Genomic DNA, 24,908 nt, shown 5'->3' with positions numbered 1-24,908 from the left:
ATGTACACATGGCATGTTCATAGAATCACAGACTGGTTTGGGTTGGAAAGGACCTTAAAGCTCATCTAGTTCCAACCCCCTGCCACGGGCAGGGACACCTTCCACCAGACCAGGTTTCTCAGAGCCCCATCCAGCCCAGCCTTGAACACTGCCAGGGAGGGGGCAGCCACAGCTTCTCGGGGCAGCCTGGGCCAGGGTCTCACCACCCTCACAGCAAAGAATTTCTTCCCAATATCTCATCTCAATCTCCCCTCTTTCAGTTTAAAACCATTCCCGCTCGTCCTGTCACTCCATGCCCTTGTCAAAAGTCCCTCTCCAGCTTTCCTGCAGCCCCTTCAGGTACTGGAAGGTGCTAGAAGGTCTCCCCGGAGCCTTCTCTTCTCCAGGCTGAAGAGCCCCAACTCTCCCAGCCTGTCTCCGTAGCAGAGGGGCTCCAGCCCTCTGAGCATCTCCGTGGCCTCCTCTGGACTCACTCCAACAGCTCCATGTCCTTCTGATGTTGGGGGCCCCAGAGCTGGACGCAGCACTGCAGGGGGGTCTCCCAAGAGCGGAGCAGAGGGGCAGAATCCCCTCCCTCGCCCTGCTGGCCACGCTGCTGGGGATGCAGCCCAGGACACGGTTGGCTTTCTGGGCTGCCAGCGCATGTTGCTGGCTCATGGTGAGCTTCTCATCACCCATCACCCCCAAGTCCTTCTCCTCAGGGCTGCTCTCAATCCATTCTCCGCCCAGCCTCTATCTGTGCTTGGGATTACCCCGACCCACGTGTAGGACCTTGCACTTGGCCTTGTTGAACTTCGTGAGGTTCGCACAGGCCCAACTCTCAAGCCTGTCCAGGTTGTAAAACACATTCTCAACAGGAGGCCAGAAGAGATCTTCTGAACCTGACTGTCTCCAAGGACCATCAAGCCCTGATAAGTTAGAAGAGCTAAAGAGTGAGACAGTTAAACCACAGCGGAACAAGTTGGTTTGCTCCTGTGGAGAAGTTAGTATTTTTAGGCTTTTTTTAATACTTACATGAGGTTCTGCCAAAGAAGAGATTAAATGTTATCAGTTAAATTTGGGAAGGTGAGGGGAGGAATCTTGGTCTTTGCTTGAAATGCCAAACTCCTCACAGCAGAAAGTGTTGGTATCCTGGCGTCCTGAGCAGCACAGAGCTTGGATCAACATGAACACCGGTGGGGTTTTGAGTGTTACCTTGGAGTTGAACAGCGAGGAGAAGCCCCCGACTGCGCTCACGCATTGCCTGTGGCATGGAGAGCTGTGCACGTCAGAGGGGCTGCAGAAAGCAGGCACGGCTGGCAGCGATGGAGAGGAATTCAGATTCTTGGCTTTGTATTTTTGACTGTGTTTTTCTCTTTTCACTCTGCCTTGACATTACAGCTGGCACGTCGTGCCAAGGCTCTTTAGGTTTCTGATGTACTTACATTAGTTGCAATCTTCATTTCATAGCGCTGGCATTTGGAACAATGCTTGCTTTCTTATTAACATGTAATTATGGGGTTTGGACATATAGAGGTTGGCATTCAATATATGATTCATTTCTTTGGTATCTAGCTCTTCTCCTGAGGCACCAGAGACCTGAAGGAGGGAGGGAAAACCTGCCTGGCTTCTCCACTAAATTCCAGCCTTTTTGTAATTTTTTTCTGCGTAGCTTAAAACGTTATGGATTTTAGTTCTTGATGTGTTTTTCTTAAGGCTGACTGCAGTCTCCCGTGACTCTCAGTGGGGTATACCATGGAGATGCATTACTCATCGATAAATACTATCGAGTGATCTGTAAATTTAAATCCATGGAAAACCCAAACAATTCCAAGGAAATGTTTGGGCAGCAACGCCGTTCTGCTAAACTGCGACCAAACCCCCATTTGTTTCTCTCTGCCTGTGCTCTATTTCATGTGGCCGTTTTCACTTGGCTGTTGGGTTTCTTGCTCCACAGACAGAATGAGCGCGACTCAAAGACGGAGTTGCCAAAACCAACTGAGGCTTTTTACTTGTTTTAAATAAAACCAAAAAAATAAATTGAAGTCATGTATGAAAGCAGGACTCTGGCTGTGCAAGAGCCTGTTCTACTTCGTGGGGAGGACATTCATCCTTCCTAGGGGCTCCATGAATTAAGGAGAATGATTAAAAAGAAAAAATCCCGTGCCTTCAGAAAGGTGGTGCACCTGTGTGGGGCATGGGTAGGAATGGAGACATTGGATGGAAAGGCAACCAGATCATTTTCCTGCTTTTGAATGGAGAACAAGTAGGAAAAACCCACACAGTTTCCTACAAAATAAAATGTAGTGTTCCTTGAAATGGGCTGGCTCTCCGGCTCCGCCACCGCCTGGCTTCGCTCCTGCAGTGGATAGTTTCATATTTCTCTGTACCAGGTTGCCTTTCCCTCTCATGAGCTCCTTAACGGGAGAAACAGCAAGGAGGGCTCTGGGGTTCGCTGGCTTGGTTCGTGGTGCCCTGATGAGGAGAGCAATGGCGTCCGTAGCTGTTGGAAAGGACCTTCTCCATGTCTGTGTGCCGCACTTCGTGTTGTGACTCGTAATCTCATAAGTTACGCCTTTTCTGATTAAAACAGGCAGTGTTGATGCGTGCGCCATAACTCCGGCCCAGCTTGCTGCTGTCTAGTCCCTGCAGAGAAAGGTGCAGTACTAATTTTGTGTCTGTAGTATCATCTCATGACCTAGCAGTTGACTTGCTCCTCTGTCTCCCACGTTTCTGGAGCAGAGTGGGGCTGGGCGGGCACTGGAGGGGTCTTGGCACCGGAGTCGGAAAGGGAGGAAAGATGGAGTGGCTGAATGGGCTGGAGAAAGGGGCTTTTGCCCTCTGGAAACGTTTGGGCTTCTTGTTTTGTTGTCAAAACTGAGAATTTCATTTGCAAGCTGAAAGCTGGTTATTTGCTTCAAGCTGATGGGGGATGTGCTTCAGCATAAAGGGCGTCATCAAGGAGGTCAAACACTGAAGGTCCAGGCGTGCGGAGCGCTCTGGGATGTACTGTTTTTATCATCTGTCAAACGGTTTTCCGGTGGAAACTCTTCCCTTGGAAAACTTCTGAGCAGCTGTAGAAAGACTTGATGGCTGAGTTGGCAGAGAAGATGGGGCTGCCAGAGAAGTCCGATTCCAAACCCATAAGAAGCGTTGATAGAAAAGTCAACAGAGAAGTTGGGATTATCGGAAAGGCAGCTGGTGGCGGTGATGGAGGACCTGCGGGCTCTGTGTTACGCCGCTTGACACAACTGTGGGCAAATCCGTTGCCTGAAGCTTGCAGCCTTTTTGAGGAGGAATAGAGGAGAAGAGGAAAAGGATCCGTTTGGACACAGCAGACTGCTCCAGCACCCGGCTGGGCTTCAGCTCAGGGTTTGCCTTCCCATCCCGCGCGAGCCCTTAGTGACCAGCTGCCGCGTGACGTATGGCCGCTTCCCGCAGAGGTGACTTACGGCTCTGGCGGGTGGGATTCCCCTCTCACAAGAGGCTCTGAAATTATCCATGCCGTGGCTGGAGGGAAGCAGAACCAGCTTTTTACAGAAGGCATCGGTGTTTTTAGGAATTAAAACAGAATGTTTCTGATTTTCATGGCAGTGGCGAAGTCTTAGAAGGAAAAAGGAGACTAAGAATGAGCTTGTTTTGTGAGAAATTCCTAGGATTACGTGTAACTTCTTCTGCTCAGCTTTTTATCATGTCTTCTGTTGATGTCCTTCGCGTAAATCTTTATTTTTCTAGCTATTAGCAGGTGTGATTTTAAGGATGTATATAAATACACCCTTATTGCTGCTACCAGGTTTTGTTCCACCACAATTTCAGGGCAGGGTTTTACGTTCAGGTAGTCACTTTTAGCACAGTCCTTCTGAACGCACGTACGTGCACGTGGATGGACCCCAGAGATCGGTAGCAGCAAAATGTGATGCTAAGTGTGACTTAGAGTGCAAACATTTAATTCAGAGATATTTTAAAGATCCTCTTTCTCTACCTTTAATGGATCGTTGGATGTATTCACATCTCTGAATCATCTTGTGCTGATCTAGATCATAGAATAGAATATATATAGAATCACAGACTGGTTTGGGTTGGAAGGGACCATTAAAGATCATCTAGTCCAACCCCCTTGCAATGGGCAGGGACACCTTCCACTAGACCAGGTTCCTCAGAGCCTCGTCCAACCTGGCCTTGAACGTTTCCAGGGAAGGGGCATCTACCACCTCTCTGGGCAACCTGGGCCAGTGTTCCACCACACTCAGCATAAAATGGATTCTTGGTTCTTTAAGCTGACTGTATGTGGTGATAGTGCTTCAACTCACTGTGACCCATGGAGCAATTCCAAGAGGGATTTTTTTTTCAATGCTTTTGATTCAACTGCAGCTCAGAAACCGTATTTTTCTGGCTGTGATGGCTGCTGCAGTGACAAGTTCAGATCTGATCAAGTGATTTTTGTGTTTATTTTTATGGGGAAAAAAATATGTTTTAAATTTAATGCAAAGTAGTAAACAAACCCAACGTTTATTTGGTGTTTGCTTTTTTAAAAAATAAACAGAAGGAACTTTTCCTCACTTTGCTCAGCTTTCTCCAGTAAACACCTCTCTCCTCGCCAGGAGGTAGAATTAGTGTTGGAACAGGAGAGGGCTGACGGATGGTCCGGCTGCCCTTCCCCACCTCTCGCACCTCTTCCACAGGGATGCTTCTCCCTCCTTTTCCGACCTGGGCCCGTGCTCAGCCTGGCTGCTCTGCATTGCTCCAAAACACATGTTGCCCGAGATCAAAAACTGCTGCTGTGGGTTTTTTAACAAAAAAAAAAAAAAAGAGTCAAATCTTTCAGAATATATCAAGCTACATTTTTTCTGTCGTCTGCTTCCTTCACTGGTTCCTTATTGTGCCTTTTCTTGTAAATCCTCTGTGTGGAATTCATCCTGATTCCCCGAAGAGCTGCCTGTGCCCTCTCCGTCGCAGGTCCTGTAGCCAGAAGAGCAAGGGCAGGACTGCAGACGGGCTCGTGTCCCCAGAGTGGAGACCTTCCATGACTTTGGTCCTGGTTTGAGGTGTGCACGTGTCGATCTCAAATCTCTACAGCCCACTGCTATTTTTGCCATGTGATAGATCTATCCCAGGCTTCTGAAGAAATCCTGCCCTTTTGAGGGCTCCAGCCCAAATTTTATGGCCTTAATCCCAAGCACAGATACAGGCTGGGCGGAGAATGGATTGAGAGCAGCCCTGAGGAGAAGGACTTGGGGGTGGTGGTTGATGAGAAGCTCATCATGAGCCGGCAGTGCGTGCTTGCAGCCCAGAAAGCCACCCGTGTCCTGGGCTGCATCCCCAGCAGCGTGGCCAGCAGGGCGAGGGAGGGGATTCTGCCCCTCTGCTCTGCTCTCGTGAGACCCCCCCCTGCAGTGCTGCGTCCAGCTCTGGGGCCCCAACAGAAGAAGGACACGGAGCTGTTGGAGTGAGTCCAGAGGAGGCCACAGAGATGCTCAGAGGGCTGGAGCCCCTCTGCTGTGGAGACAGGCTGAGAGAGTTGGGGCTGTTCAGCCTGGAGAAGAGAAGCCTCCAGGGAGACCTTCTAGCACCTTCCAGTGCCTGAAGGGGCCACAGGAAAGCAGGAGAGGGGCTTGACTGTGAGGGTGGTGGGACACTGGCCCAGGTTGCCCAGAGAAGCTGTGGCTGCCCCCTCCCTGGCAGTGTTCAAGGCCAGGCTGGATGGGGCTCTGAGCAACCTGGTCTGGTGGAAGGTGTCCCTGCCCGTGGCAGGGGGTCTGGAACTGGATGATCTTTAAGGTCCCTTCCAGCCCAAACCATTCTGTGATTCTGTGATCACCAGGAAAGGCATCCAGATTTGTAGAGGTGGATTTGTGTTTGGCTGCTGCAGCCTTGCAAGGACGAGGTGAGGAGAATGGTAATGCCCACGCACCTGCCTTTGCCTTCTTATAGAGACCTGCCTCATTGGTGTTTGGCTGCCAAGTCTGCTGGTGAGCTCAAGAGCCAAGGTACATGCCTGGCTGATGGCTGTGACCATAGTACAGGACATGCGTGCAGGTACGAGCCAGCTGCGACACCAGTTTTCAAGCAGAAGTCCCTGCTGATAGAGGAAGCCCTGTCCAAGCTCATCTCCATCAGATGAGCAACCTTCAAACTTCTCCCGCTTCAGCTGGGCTTAAATTACTGAGATGTTGATACTAGAGTTGTGCAGTAGGTTTTATCTTCTGCTTCAAGATCCTGCTTCACTGAAAGAAGACCTTGGCTAAATCTGTGTTACCATTTTAAATGTGGTTTGCGGTGCAGTGTTACAGAACCGTCCTTTGTAAGGTCACTGGCAGCCCTTCAGCAGTCAGCCTGCTTTCCCCTCGGCTCCCTCACGGTGGGGGAACCTCGCTCCTTCCCCTTTTGCGGGTTTCTCTCTTTTTTTTTTTAAATTTGCTCCTTGCATCATCAGTAAATGTGAGGTGATAGGAAATTTTTCATCCCAAATGTAATTGCCAGCTTGAAGGGCAAAGGGGGTTGCAGGTGGGTCATCTGTCAGAAGAGGTGGTCCTCGGGAGCCTCCTGAGAGCCAACGTAGGATTGTCAGTGCTCTAAAGACTTTCTTAGCTGTGGAGTTCAGTTTTCTCTGGCAGCAGTTCTGCCTGCCTTAGAAATTCATGACGTGTTTCAACTCTGCCTTACCCAGCGTGTATTGCCACGGTGTTTCCTTTGCTTTAGAGTGGGGAGAACTTGTGTAATTTACAGGAAGGTCAAGAGCTGCTCTGAACGTGAGTGTCACTATAGCAGCGTGTTGGAGGGGTGGATGGATATTTCTGAGCAGGGTTTTGATGGGGTTGGTGGGTGTAGAGGGGTGGACGGATGTTTCTGTGTGGGGTGTTGGTGGGGATAGCGGGGTGGGTGAATGTTCCTCTGCAGGGTGTTGATGGTTGCAAGGGCACCCTGGCCTGGGGAACCTGCTGGTCCATGGTCCGGGCTTCTGATTCAACTGGTGATGGGGTAAGAACCCACCCTGTGCTTTCTGCCCACTCCAGCCCCAGCACAGCGGTGGAGGGGAAGACCTTTCTCAGACCTCCTGGTTGTGCCATGCATGCCCCAACACTACTCGTGGTCCTAACTGCACGTTACATCAAAGGGCTGATCACTTCTTGAGCCTTTGGGCTACGTGCTTGGTCAAGTGGCCTGCTCCCCTGAAACCCAACCATATCAAGAGACATATAGATATGGAGAAACGCTTCTCCCAGGCTGTGCGGTCCCGTTCTCTGGTTCAGAAATGGTTCCTGCTGGTTGGTCTGACAGGGGAATGGCTTGTTCAGGGGGGTGGGAAAGGAGAAGCTCTAGACGTAATCCCAATTGCAATGCCTTGGGCTTTGAAATGATGACAGAAAATTTTCCTGCTCCTATTTGTTCTCATTTAGCTACAGCTTGTTCACCAGGATGTTTTTCAAGGAGGGTCTGGTCAGTGTTGGCAAAGGAAAGTCTCGATTTCCCAAGCATGCTTATCACTTTGTCCTTGACAACGATGGGAACTTTCGGCACTTTTTTTTTTTCATTTAGAGGCAAACATGAGAACGCCTGCGTTTGCAGGCAGCGTTGTACGGGTTTTCCTGTGTGCTGAATCACGCAAGACAGATAAAGTTTCCCCCAAACGTTGTTGGCTTTGCAGATGTTGGACCTGGGAAAGTTGGGTGGGAGGGGGAGGAGAATTAATATCTGAACTATGAACTGAATGAATCTTGCAGCTCAAAGATACCTGCTGTCACCTGGGAAGATGTGTTTGGGTGTAGGATGAGCAATAAAATCTTGAGTCTTTTAAATAACTTCACAAATATGGAGAGTTTGTGTCTGGAGTGTGGCAGGATGGGTGGGGGGATGTTGCTCAGCCACAGAGTGGTGAATGGTTTAGATCTATAGGATGAAGCTGAGGCTGCACAAGCAGAAGCAGTTGATGTTTGCCCTCTGCCCTCACTTCGTGTGAATACTTGGATGGTTTTGGCTGAGGAACCTGAATCAGGAGCTCATATTTTAAGAAAGATATTTATTTTTCAAAGTACGAGATTTTTTAGATGCTGATATCATTTTATGTAGGGATTCGCTGGAGATGATGGAGTGCTTGTGGGGCAGACTTAGAAAACATGCATTAGAAGGATGATGCTTGAATCTCCCAGCTCTCCGGGAGAGTAAAACCTCCGTGCTGCACATGCCTTGGAAAATTTCCTTTGTGTCTTCAGAACTCTGATTATTGTGTGTTTGTTTTCTGTTATCCGTTTGTATGATCGAACTGGTTTGATCTGTGTATCTAGAGCAATGCCTACTGCCTGGTAAGACTGGAGGACGTAAGCACCCTGCATGGCTAATGTCTGTTGCTGCAGCACGGTGAATTGCGGAGGAAACCGTTCCCTTTCAAGCGCTGGTATAAAAGCGATGGCCAGCAGCGGTGTACACGTGTGCTTAAGAAGCTGCAAGAACTCAAGTCACCCTTGCAAGCACAAGGTTTTATTCTAGTCTCACAGGGAAGTGTCATCCCTTTTCCTAGTAGAGATGTTTGGGAAATCTTTTGTTTGAAGGAATATAGTCAAAACAATAAAGGCTAATTAATAAGCGCCCTGTCCTGTTGATGGGACTTAGAATCACAGAATCGTTTTGGTTGGAAAGGACCTTAAGACCATCAAGTCCAACAATTGACCCAGCACTGCCAAGGCCACCACTAACCCACGTCCCTCAGCACCACATCTACACGGCTTTTAAATCCCTCCAGGGATGGGGACTCCACCACTGTCCTGGGCAGCCTGTACCAGTGCTTGACAGCCCTTTCGGTGAAGAAATTGTCCCTGATCTCCAATCTAAACCTCCCCTGGCACAATTTGAGGCCATTTCCTCTCGTCCTATCACTTGTTACCTGGGAGAAGAGACCGACCCCCACCTCGCTACACCCTCCTTTCAGGCAGTTGTAGAGAGCGAGAAGGTCTCCCCTCAGCCTCCTTTTCTCCAGGCTAAACCCCCCCAGGTCCCTCAGCCGCTCCTCATCACACTTGTGCTCCAGACCCTTCACCAGCTCCGTTGCCCTTCTCTGGACTCGCTCCAGCACCTCAAGGTCTTTCTTGTAGCGACGACTTGTTGTCCTTAACTCTCAGCCAGCATGCATACAGGGTTATGATGCATACAAATGACCAGAATATTGGTATCTCTTGCTAACTGAACACTGTGCCCTCTAACTTCTGCTTACAGTCCGTTAAACCGGGACGTTTCAGCAGTGCTGCAGCGCGGAGTTGCAGTGCTGGGATCTGCCTGGGCACAAACACCATGAGAGCCCAGAGCCCACCAGCTGGCACGGCTGCTGGCCCCGACCCGATCTCAAAAGGCACACTAGGTTTGACAGATATCAATAGTGGAGAAAGTGCTAGAAGTGTAACCAGAGCAAGATGCTTTGCAGTAGCATTCAGGTTTTGGCTGCTGTCGTTGTCCTGATTTATCATGCACAAAAAGAGCCATTCCTACCTGCTGAGTAGAAAGCAACTCAAAGGCCGGGTATTCGTACACCCAGCAAGAAGCACTGGCTGTGTATGTCAAGCAAATTAGAGCGTAACAGTCAACAAGAAGGAAATTGGTGCCTGAATGTGGCTTTTAATTTGCAGTATTAAAAACCCCAACCGAACAGCTCCTCTTGGTGTAAGCCTTGTACCTGCTCTGATTTCCCTGACAAAATTTAAGTCATCGGTAGCATGAGGATGAGGGTTGGTTGGCTTGAGATTTTCCTTTCCCCTCTATTAAAAATAGATGTAGAAGAAACTTTGCTCGCTTTCCTTTTCCCAGAGGATCATTTGGGCTGCAGGCAGAGCTGCCATCCGGACTTCTCAGTAATCGAACCAAGGTGGGACTTTGACCGTATCCTCCGTGGTCGCTTGGTTGGGACTGCACCGAGTGCTCTCAAAAGTGTTTATGAAGATGGTGGTTCTGGATGTGTTTTAATGACTATGTAATGGCTGAGTGTTGAGATGCTCTCTTCCAGGGACTGAAATTTGAGGTTACCTATAGCATATGCACTAATTCTGTTACTTTTGCTGGTGGTTTGTGGCTGCCGTGGCTACCTAGACCCATCCTGCTGTTTCAGGCTGTATTTTTTTCCTCCACTCTTGCAGCAGAGGAGTGGCACTGAATCTGAAGTCGAAGTCTCTTGTGTTTTATTTCCCAGGATTTGGACCTTTCAGTGCATGTAGATCGCTGGTCTGTCATACTGGAAAATAAAAGGGTGCAGCTGGTTTCCATTTTGGAGCCTCCAGCAAGAGCGTGCTTGTTGAGCAGTGATGCTGCAGGGCTTGGGAGATTAATGCTCGTGTTTCTCTTTCCCCAGAGATCATCGACGACCTCGCTAACCTGGTTGAAAACACAGACGACAAGCTTCGCAACCAGACGCGGCACGTGAAGATGGTGGACAAGAAATCAACGTCCTGTGGTAGGAAATGGCTTTAGCACAAATCCTGCCCTGTTATTAACTGATGAGAAAGCAGCCTAGCGCTCGGAGGCTGTGTACAATGTGCTCCCCCCCAGGGACAGCTTCTTTTAAAAGTTAAAAAACCCACCTCTCCAAACTCAGAATCACAGAATCAGTGAGGTTGGAAGAGCCCTCTGGGATCATCAAGTCCAACCATTGCCCTGACACCACCATGTCAACTAGACCATGGCACTAAGTGCCATGTCCAGTCTTTTCTTAAACCCCTCCAGAGATGGTGACTCCACCACCTCCCTGGGCAGCCCCTTCCAATGGCTAATGACCCTTTCTGAGAAGAAATGCTTCCTAATGTCCAACCTGACCCTCCCCTGGTGAAGCTTGAGGCTGTGTCCTCTTGTCCTATCGCTAGTTGCCTGGGAGAAAAGGCCGACTCCCACTGCGCTACAACCTCCCTTCAGGTCTCTCAAACGTGACCTTAGCTGGTCTTGCAGGTTTGGTTCACTGCATGTGCTGTGTGTTGATAGAGTTAACGTCGTTAAGCCATTTGACTCCATCATTGCACAATATTCTGACTGGAAATTGTAGAACTGTCTGCAACGAGTGCAGTACGTGTTAATTAGGTTTCAAAAACTTGCTAACTACCAGCTCTCGCAAACCGGTCACAGCGGGGAGTGATGCCGCAGGGATGTTTCTGGTGGTGTCCTGCAAGAATGTGTTGTCAACCAAGTGGCATTGGCAGTCTGCCGGCCACGAAATCCTTGCTGGTGACTCTTCAAGCTACGTGTAAGCTGGTAGCACTAACTTGGACTCCCTTTGCATATGGCCAAAGCGAGCGTGTACATCTCAACGTTGTGAATGCGGGTTTCCTCGATAGGGTAAAGAGCTGGGGGTTTGATGGCAATGACTTTGGGAGGATGCTGTGGGTGATGGCAGCGAAGGTCTTTACTTTGGGGGATGAGTGACACTGAAGAGTGACTTGGGGAGGGTGTCCATGGGGAGGTGGTGGCAGTGAGACACTTCTGGAAATAGCATCTCTGCTTTTGGTGTCCGTGGTTCATTTTTGGCACTCTAGAGGACTCAAAAAGCTAACAGGAATAATTTATGCTCTGTAGAAATTTGAGTTGTAGCCAGAAGTTAATGAAATTTGGCTTATGTAGCTTAGTAAAGAGAAGGTCAAGAGCTGACTTGGTCACATATCTGGGTGGAGAAAAGGTTTCTGGCTGGTGAGGAGCTTTTGTTCTGTAGAGTGATGATATAGCAGCAAAAGTGACCTAGCTCAGACTAGCAATGAGACATTTTTCAAGCACTGGTGGTATATTTCAGGGATTTATTTGGTTCTCCATCAGCGATAACTTTTTGAAAGCTTGCTTGATATAGGTTGGTGAAAACCTGTGGCTTCTTCTGGAGGTTAAAGTTGACTTGTCAGAGGCATTTGTCTATGATTTCTCTTTTACCAACTACAGATAGAATTAAAGGCATGACTGCAGAGTTCATGGCTGATTTTTTTTTAATTTTAGATCTGTAAAGTTGACACAAGATGGATTTAATCTAAAAATAATTGCACTTGAATGATGCCGAGTACCCCTGTGTGCCTTTGGAGTCTCCCCTTGATTTTGGTGGTTTCGTTTTCTGCACGAGGACAGGGAAGCACGAGGCAGGCAGTGAACACCACTTCATCCTGACAGCTTCTCCCTCCTTCGGTATCTCTCCCCTCTTTTTAGGTTCCTCACACGAGTGCAGCCCCCAGCCAGCGCTGCTGGACAACGAGCCTGTCTCTTTAACTCTGAAGCCCACACTGGCTGCGCTGGGGAATTCGAGAGGAGGAGGAGGAGGATGGGAGAGGCGAAGGCTGGGAGGATCCAGGGCTGGATTCCTTGGGGGTGACCTCTCTCACCCTTTCCACATTGAAAAACATTTTTCTGCCAGGGGTGGTGAGAAGCGCTGCCTCTCCGTGCCTCTTCCCTCTGCTCCAATAGATCTTCCTGTGTTTGCATAACAGTTTGGGCATATGTAAACACGGCGTTGCCTCAGATGGCTGTTTTACTCTGCCTAAGCGTGAGGTTTGGAACAATAACGCTGGAAGACGCAGCATTTAATGGCATTCTTCCCATCCCTTTTCCACCCTTATCCCTGGCGCTGAAAATTAACCAGCACATTAAGATCAGAAAAACCCTCCGCGTCCGTACAATTATTCCTCGCACAAAGCCAAGCAGCGGGAAAACTGGCACCTGCTAGGTAATTTTTTCAAAGTGCTTGTTTCCCCCCTTCCCTCCAACATTTCATTTAAATGGAGAAAATCTTTAGTAACTCTTTGGTTTCAGTGCTGTTACTTTGGATTTAAAGCGGGGTGAAGTGCTCAGTCTTCTCCTTTGCCCACCCCTTCTTTCCCCAGGATGGAGATGTTTGTTTGGACCCAGCCTCTGCAGTATTCCAGCGTGTGCCTGTTTCCATGTTTTTGCCTCATTTTTTGAAATCATGGTGTCTTTTTGTGTTTCTGATGAGTGCCTGTGCTGGAGCCGCTGGCTGTGGATACAAGCAGAGCAGCCTGGCGTGAAGAGTGGAATAATCACCCTTTTACGAGCAAGAATGTAACACATTAATGGGTGTGTATAAGAATGAAATCAAACTATTCCTGATGAAATCCAACTTTAATCAATATTTCAACGTCTTGCTCTCATGCAAACATCGTTTCAAGCTTTGGTGGGTGTTTCCAGCGACGTGCTTTGCGCCGCAGCAGTCCGTCCCTCGGAGCTCCCTGCTCGGCGCGGGCATCGCCGGGCGCAGGAGCGGTGCGGGGAGCAGCGGCTGCACCTCTGGCCGTCCACAGGCCTGGCAGAAACCTCCGGGGTGTTTCGGGTGGGTTGTTTCGTTTGCAGCTGATTTGCAATGCTGTTTCTCTTGCTGACTCAAGAGCTGTTGACAATCCCACCCCTTGCTTCTGCCCAATGAGGGCTGCCCCGTCCCAGCCCATCTCCCTTGGTGGCCCCGGGCAGCCCCACACTGGTGTCAGTGGGAACTCCCAGGGACTGCAGCGGAAGAATAAGCCTGGGCTCTACTCAGATCTGCTGTATTTATGAAATTATTGTTGAAAATCATCAGTCATCTGCAGGCAGATGTTTGCAGGCTGCTTGGCATGGGTTTATTTCTTTTCAGTGGACGCAGGGCATTTAGGAGGGCTGTTAGGACATATATATTTCTTAGATTTCAGAAACTGGCAATGAGTTTTCACCAAAATTTACACTCAAATCATTAATCAAATGTTAGGCTGCCTCTACCAACTTTGCTACAGGAATGCCTGCGGGCCCAATCCTGACTTTTCAGTTCTACCATTCTCTTAGGTCTGTCTGTCCCCACTCTCTCCCACTTCCCATACCTTTAGGGGTTTTTTTTTGTGCAGAGCAACACTCAGTAACCATTTCTCTCTAACTTTTTTAATATAAAATTTAACCCTCAGTAACCATTTCTCTCTAACTTTTTTATTATAAACTTTAACCCTCAGTATGTCCTCTTAAGAACTGCATTTAAAAATAAGCAAAGAAATGAAAGTGTAATTAAGGTTGAGATGCTGGAGGCAAGGGGGGAACAAATTTGCCCCAAACAAATCCTTGAGCTGGAACAACGTGATGATGCGGCAAATGCCACAGTACCTTAATGACCGATTCCTTCAGTATTTTTGGTTTTCCTGGGTAGAGGTAGCCTAACTGTGATCTCATCCATTTCAATTCCAATTGGAAAAAAAGTCCACATTCTCCAAAAAATTTAAAAATTTCCAATTTTGAAAAAAAAAAATATTTAAAGGAAAATGAATGCCCTGAAATGAGAGCTGCTGTCAAACCCTCAGCAGCCCTGTTGTGTGGGTTGCACTGTGTAGCTCCTGTGTGGTTTTTGATCCTCTCTTTCCCTGAGCGGGCTCCAGCATCAGCTCATCCCTTGGTGTCCTTGGCACCCATCCTGAGAACAGCCTGCCAGCGCCAAACCTTCCCCTTTACCTGCAGTCCCCAGGCTTTGGCAGCTCGAGCACAGGCTGTCCCACCGCATCAGGTCCCCAAGGGCTTGGGGTACAGCCCATTCCAAGTGGGTGCAACTTTTGTGGGGGTCCCAAAACACGGCTGCTCAGCGCAATATGCAGCTGCGTGGGTTGGTTTTGTTTCTGTTCATCATCAGGCTCGAGCATTTAGTATTGGTCAGGAGCCTGCAAAGAGTCCATGGGTCTTTCTCCCTGCCCATAGGTAGCAGTTGGCCTCATCGTGGAGAGAAGGTGTTGTTGTCAGCAGCTACATCCTGGCTTACCTGGATGGTGCTTTTTGGTAACTTTCCCCCCATCCTTGAGTTTTGTAGATTATATTTTCTTTACCTAAAGGTATAAGTAGACAGCTCCCGGCAGAGAGGATGGTTAAACCAGGCTTTGTTTGTGTAAGAGCATCCTGAAGTGTTTCCGTCTGAACAAAATACAGGGATTTTAGTCACACAGGGCACAGCTGGGAGCCCGAGTCCCGGATGCGATGTGTGCGGAGGTGGGTGCAGCCAAACTGTGCGGTGCGTGGGGGCAGAAATGTTCTTCAGGTCCTCATAAACCATACCATGAATTGGGGAGGGGATCTGGGGGATCGCCGTGGTCCTACTCCTGATCCTACCCAAGTCACTCTTCTTGGTGGCTCTCCCATAGCCGAGGAGAAGGGTGGGTTTCCTGGGGAGGCGACACAAAAGATTGTGACTTTTTCATAGTACAAACAAGCAAAAAGGAGCGAACTCATTTCTGACAGACACATCCATCCCCTTCTGAGCAGCGTGAGGGAGACAGACCATGTCTTTGCAGTTATCACTGCGTGCCTCCCTCTAACCTTTCAGAGAAACGAGGAAAACGAGAAGCAACAACTCAATACACCCTGCTGGGCCAATATCTGCGCCCTGGAAAATAATAGACAATTGCAAAGCGGCGCCTGAGCCATTTTTTCCCCATCTTTCGTTTCCTCCTGTTCCACAAGATGGCATTGCAATCTAATCACCTTCCTCCGGCCCAGGTAGGTGCTCTCATCTCCCCTTTGCCTTCCCAGGGAGGTTTTTGGAGATGCCGAAAGCAGGGCGCAGACCACCGTAAAGTTAGTCGGTACCAGGTGGGGTTTTTTTTCATCCTAGCATATTGCCAAAATACCCGAATTAAAGGCAGAGCTTTGCCCAACCTATTAATTGGAGTTTTCGGAAGGTTTAAGTTGTTTTAAAACAGAGTAGCTTGGGTTATATAAGGTTTCCTCTAGAAAATAATGATTCATGCAGGCTGGGGCCTTTTTCTGCCAGATTCTACGATCGCTCTGTTCTAAGTTATGGTTATTTTTGCCATGGATTTAATTTGTTTTATAAATTATGGATGGCAGTTACTCAGGTTTGTTCCTCTGACGTCCGCTGTGTGCTTAGATGAGCAAGTCCCCGTGCAGTTTTTTTTTCTCAGTGGAGTGGAGAGGCTGCTGTAGTGTGCCATTAAATCAACCTTTCCTGCAATCTGACTCTCGGAGAAGTTACACCGATGTTCCTCCCCAGTGCTGCTCTGACAACTGCACTGGCTCTGAGTCACCTGTCCGTGCTCCTACAGGATGAGTTTTCTTGGCCTGGCAAGTTATATATTTTCCTGATTTTTTAATTATTTTTTTCCCCTTCCTTCGGTTCCTTCCATTTTAAGCAATTACATGTTGAAAAGTTTGTTCTGAGCTGTTACCCCTGCGAGAAAGCTTTGAGAAGAAACTTCAGCAGAAGAATGATGAATCTGTTGGTCAAATTGAGCTTGTTTCTGGTATCTTAAATGCACTGACACCTCCATCCTCCCAGGTCCAGAGCAGCCCAGGGAGGTGGCCGAGCGGCAGCCGTCAGTGGTTGAGCAGAAGATAGATTTTCATCTGGGCTTTTCTGTCTCCCCGTTCCCTGCTCCTACAGCCTTCACTTGCTGCAGCCTGCCACGGAATACCAGGAGTCCAACACATCTTAGAACCATAGAATCACAGAATCGTTTTGGTTGGAAAGGACCTTTAAGATCATCGAGTCCAACTGTTAACCCAGCACTGCCAAGGCCACCACTAACCCATGTCCCTCAGCACCACATCTACACGGCTTTTAAATCCCTCCAGGGACTCCACCACTGCCCTGGGCAGCCTGTGCCAGTGCTTGACAACCCTTTCGGTGAAGAAATTGTCCCTGATCTCCAATCTAAACCTCCCCTGGTGCAACTTGAGGCCATTTCCTCTTGTCCTGTCGCTTGTTACCCGGGAGAAGAGACCGACCCCCTCCTCGCTACACCTCCTTTCAGGCAGTAGTAGAGAGCGAGAAGGTCTCCCCTCAGCCTCCTTTTCTCCAAACTAAACACCCCTGGTTCCCTCAGGTGCTCCTCATCACACTTGTGCTCCAGACCCTTCACCAGCTCCGTTGCCCTCTCTGGCCTCGCTCCAGCACCTTGATGTCTTTCTTGTCGTGTGGGGCCCCAAACCGAACACAGCAGGCTTTAACTTTCCACTAGTCTTGCTGCCTTGTGCATCATCCTTCCCTGTGCTGTAGTTCTCACTCATCTGAGCAACCTGAAGTGGTTTCTTCCTCTCGTACAGCTAGTTTTCCTTCACCGGGAGAGCTCAGGTTAGCTGCAGGTTAGCTGCAGCTGGGGAAGCAGAGGTCTGCTGGAGGTGAGCCTGGTTTCATGAGGAACCGATGGGTTTGCGGCCTCGTTGCGCATGTGCAGCCGTGCTTTTCCTCCCACCTTGCCCCACTGACTTCTGAACCCGTTGGCTAATTGAAGCTGAAATTAGTTGGAGACAGAGGTCACAAAGATAAGAAGTTACTACAAGCATCTTGGGAGTCTGTCCTCATTAGAGAGACCCAATTAAGGGCCCCATTGAGCAAGGGAAGGCAGGGTGAGCTCAAGTCTCATTAGACACCAGAGAAGCCTCAAAGCAGATTAGCTTAGGGACATAGTGGGAAATGTGGCTTCATTAATTATGTTAATAGAACAACTTTTAAACGGACCGGTCCAGTAATTTCGGTACTTTGTTCATCTAAGACTTCTGGTTAATTTGTTGTCTTGCCATCTTGTTTCCCTGTAATAGGAAACACTTTTCCTCTGCTTCGTTAGCTCCGAGCCCCCAAGGAGCAGGTGAGGAGCTCACGGGATGTCTAATGGTGTGAGTGAAACATCCCGAAGGGTGCTTACCGATTCAGCAAATACACTGGGAAAAAAAGGTCCATCATGGTGCTTAGATGATGCCTTTGCTGGTGACGTGTGCCCAGCAGCCTGGGCCTCGCTCCCTGCTCCCTTTTTACCGTCCGGCCAGCTCGTGCCCTCTCTGTGCCTCCTCCCCACATGTGCTGTATTCACAACTTAAGTATTTGGCTTGAAATTGCTTGTGCTGAGATGTTGGAATGGATTCATCTGATGAAAGAACATGGACCTAAGCAGTTATAAACTTTTTCTTTTTAAAAGAAAGGTGGTTTGGAGCTGCTTTATGAATTTCTTTCCAGGTGAGGAGCACAGCGTTTGCTGGTGGTGTCAGCTCTGTGTGTGTTTAGCAAGAAACGATGGGAAGAGCCTTCTGGGTCATAGGATCCCTTCAAGATAGATTTCGGAGAACAAGCTTGTTTTTTCCCCCCCATTACTCCTATTGGAAGGCTGCAATGGTCATAAACTTATCTCCAGCCTAGACTTGTCAGGGATACTTCATTTTGCCCATGTGCAACCCTTGTTCTGGTGTCCTGAATAGTTCTTTCCCCCTTTTTATTTTACTCCCCCGAGTGTGTGTGTCTAAGAGATCACCCAGTGTTCTCTCCCAGCTTTTGTTTGGTGGGGCTGAATAAGCATCTTTACATTTTAATCTCTTAAATTAAACTCTCTGTTTTCTGATATCCTTTTTTTATACTTCCTACTTTAACTTTTTTTTTCCAGCCATGCGAACCGGCCGGAGCATCCCCGGTGTGCTCTCACGATGCCTTGCCCACTGGCTGTAGCACTTCTCTGGCTGCTGGAAATACTTCAATTATGGCATGTTGGTGCCTCAGTCAGTTTCCTGTTGAGCTCTTTGCTTGGGCCTTTCTCATTCTTGAACATTTTCCACCTGAGTTCATTTTCTTTCCAACTCGTAGCAAAAACTAGTGTTTGTTCCCAAGTACATGGCTTCCTCTTTCATCCCATTGAATTTCAACCTTCCTCCATTCGTCTTCAAAGTTACCCATTTTTTTCCTGTATTGCTGTCCCAGCTTTCCTCTGTGCTGGTGCCTCTTTCCAACTTTGTGTCATCAGCAAATTTCATTAGCACACTTACTTTTTGTGCCAAGGTCATTAATAAAAAATATTTAATAAGATCAGCCTCCTGACCGTTCCTTGAGGAGCTCTGCTGGTGACCTCCATCCATTCTGATCCTTCTTTCAACGCTGCTTCGCCTTTCACCAGTTTCCTGGCCTCACAGTTCTGCTAATCCCCGTCTTTTTCATTTCATAATTTCCCACGTGGCACTGTATCACATGCTGTGCTGAGCTCTGTGTGGATGGGATCTATCACGCTTCCTTTGTCCAGAGAATTCATTATCTTACTGGGCTAACCTGATTAGCTCTGATCTGATTTCCCTTCAGTACAGTCCCATTGTTTTCTACCCTGTTTACCATTTAGTTTCACGTTTTAATTAGTCTTTCTTCAGTTGGCTCTAGGGCCTCCACCCTGCTGAGGTTAATCGGACAGGCTTGTGGTTGCTCATCGCTTTTTCCCCTCCGTGGTGTGGTCGTGCAGATGCTGCGGTTCCTCTCTGGTGTCGGACAGGCGGCCGCAGCTCGTCAGCCTAGTTTTGGGGTACGTATCCCAGATAACGTTCAGTTTGAAGGGAAAGACCTGGAGCTCTGTGTGCATCAGTCCTCCTGGCTTCATTAACCAGCTTGTGTCGTGTAATGACAGTTTGCCATGTGGCACTGAGACCCTCCAGAGCCATCGCAGCCTTCTCCATCCTCCCACCAAGCCTTGGGTTGGCAGATTCAACCCATGATGGCTTGTCTGGGTCTTCTACATTTGTGCCACCTCTTCCCACATGCCTTCTTCTGGCTGCGGTGACCCCCACACTATCTCCCTGGATTAACTTTTGCGGATAGAGACACAAGTGAAGTGGTTCCCGTAAGGCTGCACAGCGAGTATCGCGTGAGTAAGGGATGAGGGGCAGTCGCAAACTGATCAGTGCAAAAGGAGGTGGGGGAGAATGACTTTGCTGCCATACACTGACCCGGGGTTTGCTTTTCGAGCGGCGGTGTTGACGCTTGGGCATTGAGGTTGCAAAATAATCGTCTGCTGAGGCCCTAAATTTCAGGAGACCGCAAATGATGGTAGAGGGAGCTGGAGAGTGGCATTCCTGGGGCTCGGGTGCGAGACGTACATCAGGCATGGGTTTGAGTCTGAAGCTGTGAAGTGGCAACCCTCCCTGTTGGGAGACAGAGTGAGGGGAGAGAGAGAAGGGGGGGCATGGATAGGAGAGCAAAAGGCAATAGATATCTTCTTAATTACATTTGCATATGCAGCTGTTCAAACAGACTGAACTTCATCAATGCTTGTTCATACCTACCAGGAGATTTAGAGCAGCTATTGTCAACCCATGTAGCGGGATTGTACAAATCTGGTGGTAAAATAAGCCCCCGGGCACCCTGCTCACCCAAGCTGTCTGTCACTCCGAAAGGGCAAGCAATTAGTTGTGTTTGAATATTGAAAAAAAATTGGAATTGTGTGAAATATCCAAGGGCGACTGCTTACAGCTTCGTTTCCAAGGGTACATGTTGCAGAACTAAATCATTAATTTATATTTCTGAAAATGTTGCTGAAATGTGTTAATTGGTACATTACCAAAGAGGCTCAAACTTGCCTCCTTCTGCCTTTTCTTTCCTAACATGCTCAATGACAAAATAATTGCTCTTCCCGATCTGGAGTTGAAATACAGCGGTGTTCTGGCTCGGGGATTTTGTGCCACGTTAAAACTAAATTAGGGGGGAAATTATCAGAGTTAACTGTTTGTATTAATTCGTATGACTTTGCAATTCTGCCTTCATCTTTGGCTCCCAAATACCCCAAGCAAGCCATTTCTAGCCTTTCTTGGTCTTGTTACCCTAAATCCACCCCAACCAAAGATGCTGTCCTGAGCACAGCGCTGCTGCAAACACAGTGCCTGGGCAGAGAGAGGGTCCAGCATCTGGAATCCTGCTTCCCAGGCCCCGGGCGCTCGAGGGACACAACAATACACAGAGGATGTGGTCAATGGAGAAATTATTTTGCTAAGGACCAAGTGGTTAGGCCATCTCTTCAGGGCTTTCTGAGATGCATGGAGGATGTTGATGCCACCAGAAATTTGGGGATATAAATCAACAAGGGGCTGTGAACTCAAATCTTTCTTATTTTGCAAAAATACAATAGGATTCCTGCAATCATGCTAAGTCTGGCTGGAGGAGAACTGTCCTCGAGCAAATGGGAAGAGGACTAAGATACCCCTGCCCTTGAGGGGGTGGCCAAGGTCTCTGGTGGTACTTTAAAAAAAGTATTTACTTAGGGGGAAAATCAAATATGTTCCTGCAGCGTTTGTCTTGCAGCATTCAAATGGCAGGAGTTATGCTTCCAGCAGGAGTGTTAATTAAACCATGGTGCACATCTGGGATCGGTGGGTTTGTGTTGGGAAAGCATATGGGAGCCGTGCGTTCGGTCATGCCAACAAGCTGCGTCTGCAAGAACGGTCGTAACTGGAGAGCGTTGGGTGCTGCTCAGAGCAGCTCAGCCTCGTGTTGGGGCTTGGATGGCAAAAGCCCCACAGAGGTTTTCAGGAGCAGCAGCGAGGAGCCAGGTTTGGGCTGGTGTGCGGGTGCTGTTCCGCACAGTGGGGTGCAGCTGCGGTTGCTGGCAGGCACTGTCCTGCTGCCTGCCCCGAGCGGGACCTCACGCTCGTGTCCCCGGGGCAAGCAGCGGAGCAGATGGAGGTTTCCACTGGATCAGTCCGCAGGAGCGACTTGTGCTGTTGCTGCAGGATCTCCAGAGCCAGCGCAGAGGAGGGTGGTGGGTTAAATGGTGTTGCAAATACTCTGATAAAATCATAGAATCACAGAACAGTTTGGGTTGGAAGGGACCTTAAAGCTCATCCAGTTCCAACCCCCTGCCATGGGCAGGGACACCTTCCACCAGACCAGGTTGCTCCAAGCCCCATCCAACCTGGCCTTGAACACTGCCAGGGAGGGGGCAGCCACAGCTTCTCTGGGCAGCCTGGGCCAGTGTCTCACCACCCTCACAGCAAAGAATTTCTTCCTAATATCTCATCTCAATCTCCCCTCTTTCAGTTTAAAACCGTTCCCCCTCATCCTGTCACTCCATGCCCTTGTAAATAGCCCCTCTCCCGCTTTCCTGTAGCCCCTTCAGGGACTGGAAGGTGCTAGAAGGTCTCCCCGGAGCCTTCTCTTCTCCAGGCTGAACAGCCCCAGCTCTCTCAGCCTGTCTCCAGAGCAGAGGTGCTCCAGCCCTCTGATCATCTCCGTGGCCTCCTCTGGACTCGCTCCAACAGCTCCATGTCCTTCTTATGTTGGGGACCCCAGAGCTGGACACAGCACTGCAGGGGGGGTCTCATGAGAGCAGAGCAGAGGGGCAGAATCCCCTCCCTCACCCTGCTGGCCACGCTGCTGGGGATGCAGCGCAGGACACAGTTGTCCTTCTGGGCTGCAAGCGCACATTGCTGGCTCATGGTGAGCTTCTCGTCACCCATCACCCCCAAGTCCTTCTCCTCAGGGCTGCTTTCGATCCATTGTCAGCCCAGCCTGTATTTGTGCTTGGGATTGCCCCGACCCACATGCAGGACCTTGCACTTGGCCTTGTTGAACTCCATGTGGTTCGCACAGGCCCAGCTCTCCAGCCTGTCAAGGTCCCTCTGGATGGCATCCCTTCCCTCCAGCATGATGACCACACCACACAACTCGGTGTCGTTGGCAAACTTGCTGAGGGCGCACTTAATCCCACTGTTCATGTCGCCGACAAAGATGTTAAACAGGACCGGTCCCAATACCGACCCCTGAGGAACACCACTCGTCACTGGTGTCCACTTGGACATCGAGCTGTTGACCGTAACTCTTTAATAATAATCAAGATTTGATCAAATAATCAAGATTTGATCAAATAGAAGAGTCAGGTTTGAACAGGTAACCAGAGAAACCTCACCAGGAAGTTACTGGAGTTTTCTATGTCTTGTTTAAGAAACTAAGGAGACAGTCACGGACACCAGTTATGCTGCTTGGAAGCCCCCTTACCCTTCCCATCCAGATTTGAATATCAGGGATAGTTTCCAATCAGTAGAGTAGAACTGTGGAAATGTAGAGTAGAGTAGAAATGATTGTTTTAGCATAATATTGATAAGGTTATAATAAACAGAACCAATCTTTTTAAAGGTTAAATTTAAGAGCGAGCACACTCTGCATTTTGATGTAAAAGAACTTATGTAATAATGACTCGACAGAAAAAGTCTATAAAAACTTATGGATTTTATGTTTGGTTGGACACATATGGAGGAGCTGTCCCCCGTGTCCCCAGCGCTGCAATAAAGCAGTGCCTGCTTAGCTGCTTCTGTGGATGAGTTTTCTTCCCGATTGCTAACAATGGGACCATCCCCTTTGCTACCCACCTCCTAGCAGAGGGCAAGGTGCGGTCTGCAGGAGCACCCGGAGCCACCTAACCTCCTGCTAGCACTTCAAGAGAAAAGCTTCCGTACTGATTTAAGCTCATAGACGATCGTACAGCTACGGAATGGGCAGTTTCGTGTCTGGCAACGATGAGTTGGGTTGGACTCGCTGCCACGAACGGGTCCAAGCGTGTGTGCTGCCTCTGGAGGGTGCTTCGCCACCTGCTTTTGGTGGAACATGCGATCGCAGCCCAGTTTGCTTCTCCAAACTCATGAGCATGTGAAGTGGGGTTTTAAGTCATGAGCTTAGTAAACCAGCCCCAGTTTTAGGCCAGAATGGATGAAGCTTTGAGCAACCTGTTCTAGTGGAAGGTGTCCCTGCCCATGGCAGGGGGGTTGGAACTGGATGGGCTTTAAGGTCCCTTCCAACCCAAACCGTTCTGTGATTCTATGATTAACACTGTATTTAAATGTAGTTTTTGCAGATTACGGTCCATGACTTCGGCGTCACTCTCACGTATCTTAAAGGTGTGAGCGCAGCCCCGGTGACCATAGCCTTTAAGGTCACTTTCACGTGGGCCAGCTCTCTGCTTGCCCAAGGCTTCAGGTAGGTTTTGCACCCTTTGCTCAGCGTCACGCTGCCACATGTCGCACAGAGGTGATAGACCCGGGGCTCACACTGCTGCTGTTGTACCGGTGTTGGATCTTGGCTTTGCAGGGACTTCTAAACCTTTGTGGTGAAAGCAGAGATGTGTCAGGAGAGCGTCACGCTTGTCTGCAAACCAGGTTGGACGTCGGTGGCAGGATCGCTTTCCTGTGCACAGATCTGCAGCCGTGAAGTGGGATTCACTGCTTCAATATACAACGTCTCTGCTTCAGAAATAATTTTTTGCTTGGGGGGTAGAAGGAGGGCAGGGGTTTGTTTCTGCTGCAGGATGCTCAGCTTGTGCTAGTGACTTTGCTGTGAAATTCTCGTGAGTCCTGGGGTTTGCAGATGAGTTGCAGGTGTGAAGTTGTGCCTCGCGTTGGCTTTTGGTGTGTTATAGTTGTCTTGTACCACATCCCCGCTTGGATTGTAACACGTAGTAGCTACTGTGTCATACTTATCTTCTGTATATTAAAAAAAAATGCACAAGAACCCTGCCTTTTTGGCAAGGAGAACAGTGCCACTAGCTCTGTTTCAGTGGAAACTTCATTTTCCAAGCCGTGCTTTCTAAAGCCGTCTGGTTATTACATTTCTCTGTGAGACGCGTTGGGAAATGTTGTAAAACTTGCCTCTAATTTGCTGCAGGAGCCTTTTGCAGGAGGGGCTGTAGGCTTGCAAATCGCCCTTAATTGTTGTCGTTGTCTGGCTGATAATTTAATTACGTTTATCGCTTTGATTCCTGGAGATGGGCTGAGGAGGGAGCGGTGTGAGGCGTCCGCGCTCCCTCCCAGCCCTCCTTACAAGACTCCTCTGTAAACATTTTCCCCTCGATGCTTTCTTTTGTCAGAAGCCTGAAAGAATACGCTTATTTTAAGCTGCTTTTTACTTCCATAGATGGACAGTTTTATACGATACAGACAGTGCCTGCTGTGATTTTTATGGCCTATAGTTTTCGGAGCAAATGGTTTTGGCTCACAAGTTGGCTCCGCTAAAATGACCTTCTCTTGTTCATTAACTGTCTGTTGAAAAATATGGTTATAGAGCCTTGATTGGGGTTATTTTAGGTGGGGGGGGGGAGGTCTGTTGCTTTCCTTCCCTCCTCATTATCAAGCAGAAGCGACTGCTTCAGCCCTGGTTTATTTACCTAATAAACTGCTTCTTGTATCGTCTAGGAAATGCTCACATTTTTCAGCCAAGAAATCCTAGTAACAGG

At 48.9% G+C, this 24,908-nt stretch overlaps 1 protein-coding gene across 1 annotated transcript in view; it reads left to right on the top strand.

The window, feature by feature from the left end:
- Positions 1 to 24,908, top strand: part of STX8 (syntaxin 8) — a 114,993-nt gene that overhangs the window by 61,297 nt on the left and 28,788 nt on the right. The window contains exon 7 of the mRNA XM_068413280.1: positions 10,310 to 10,411. Within this exon, the coding sequence (XP_068269381.1) occupies positions 10,310 to 10,411 (102 nt within the window). The remainder of the gene's footprint in view (positions 1 to 10,309; positions 10,412 to 24,908) is intronic.

Source organism: Nyctibius grandis, chromosome 15 (assembly GCF_013368605.1).
Source record: "Nyctibius grandis isolate bNycGra1 chromosome 15, bNycGra1.pri, whole genome shotgun sequence".
In the NCBI taxonomy this organism is placed as follows: domain Eukaryota; kingdom Metazoa; phylum Chordata; class Aves; order Nyctibiiformes; family Nyctibiidae; genus Nyctibius; species Nyctibius grandis.
Note: the sequence above shows the minus strand (reverse complement) of the source record. Positions and strands in the feature narration are given on the sequence as shown.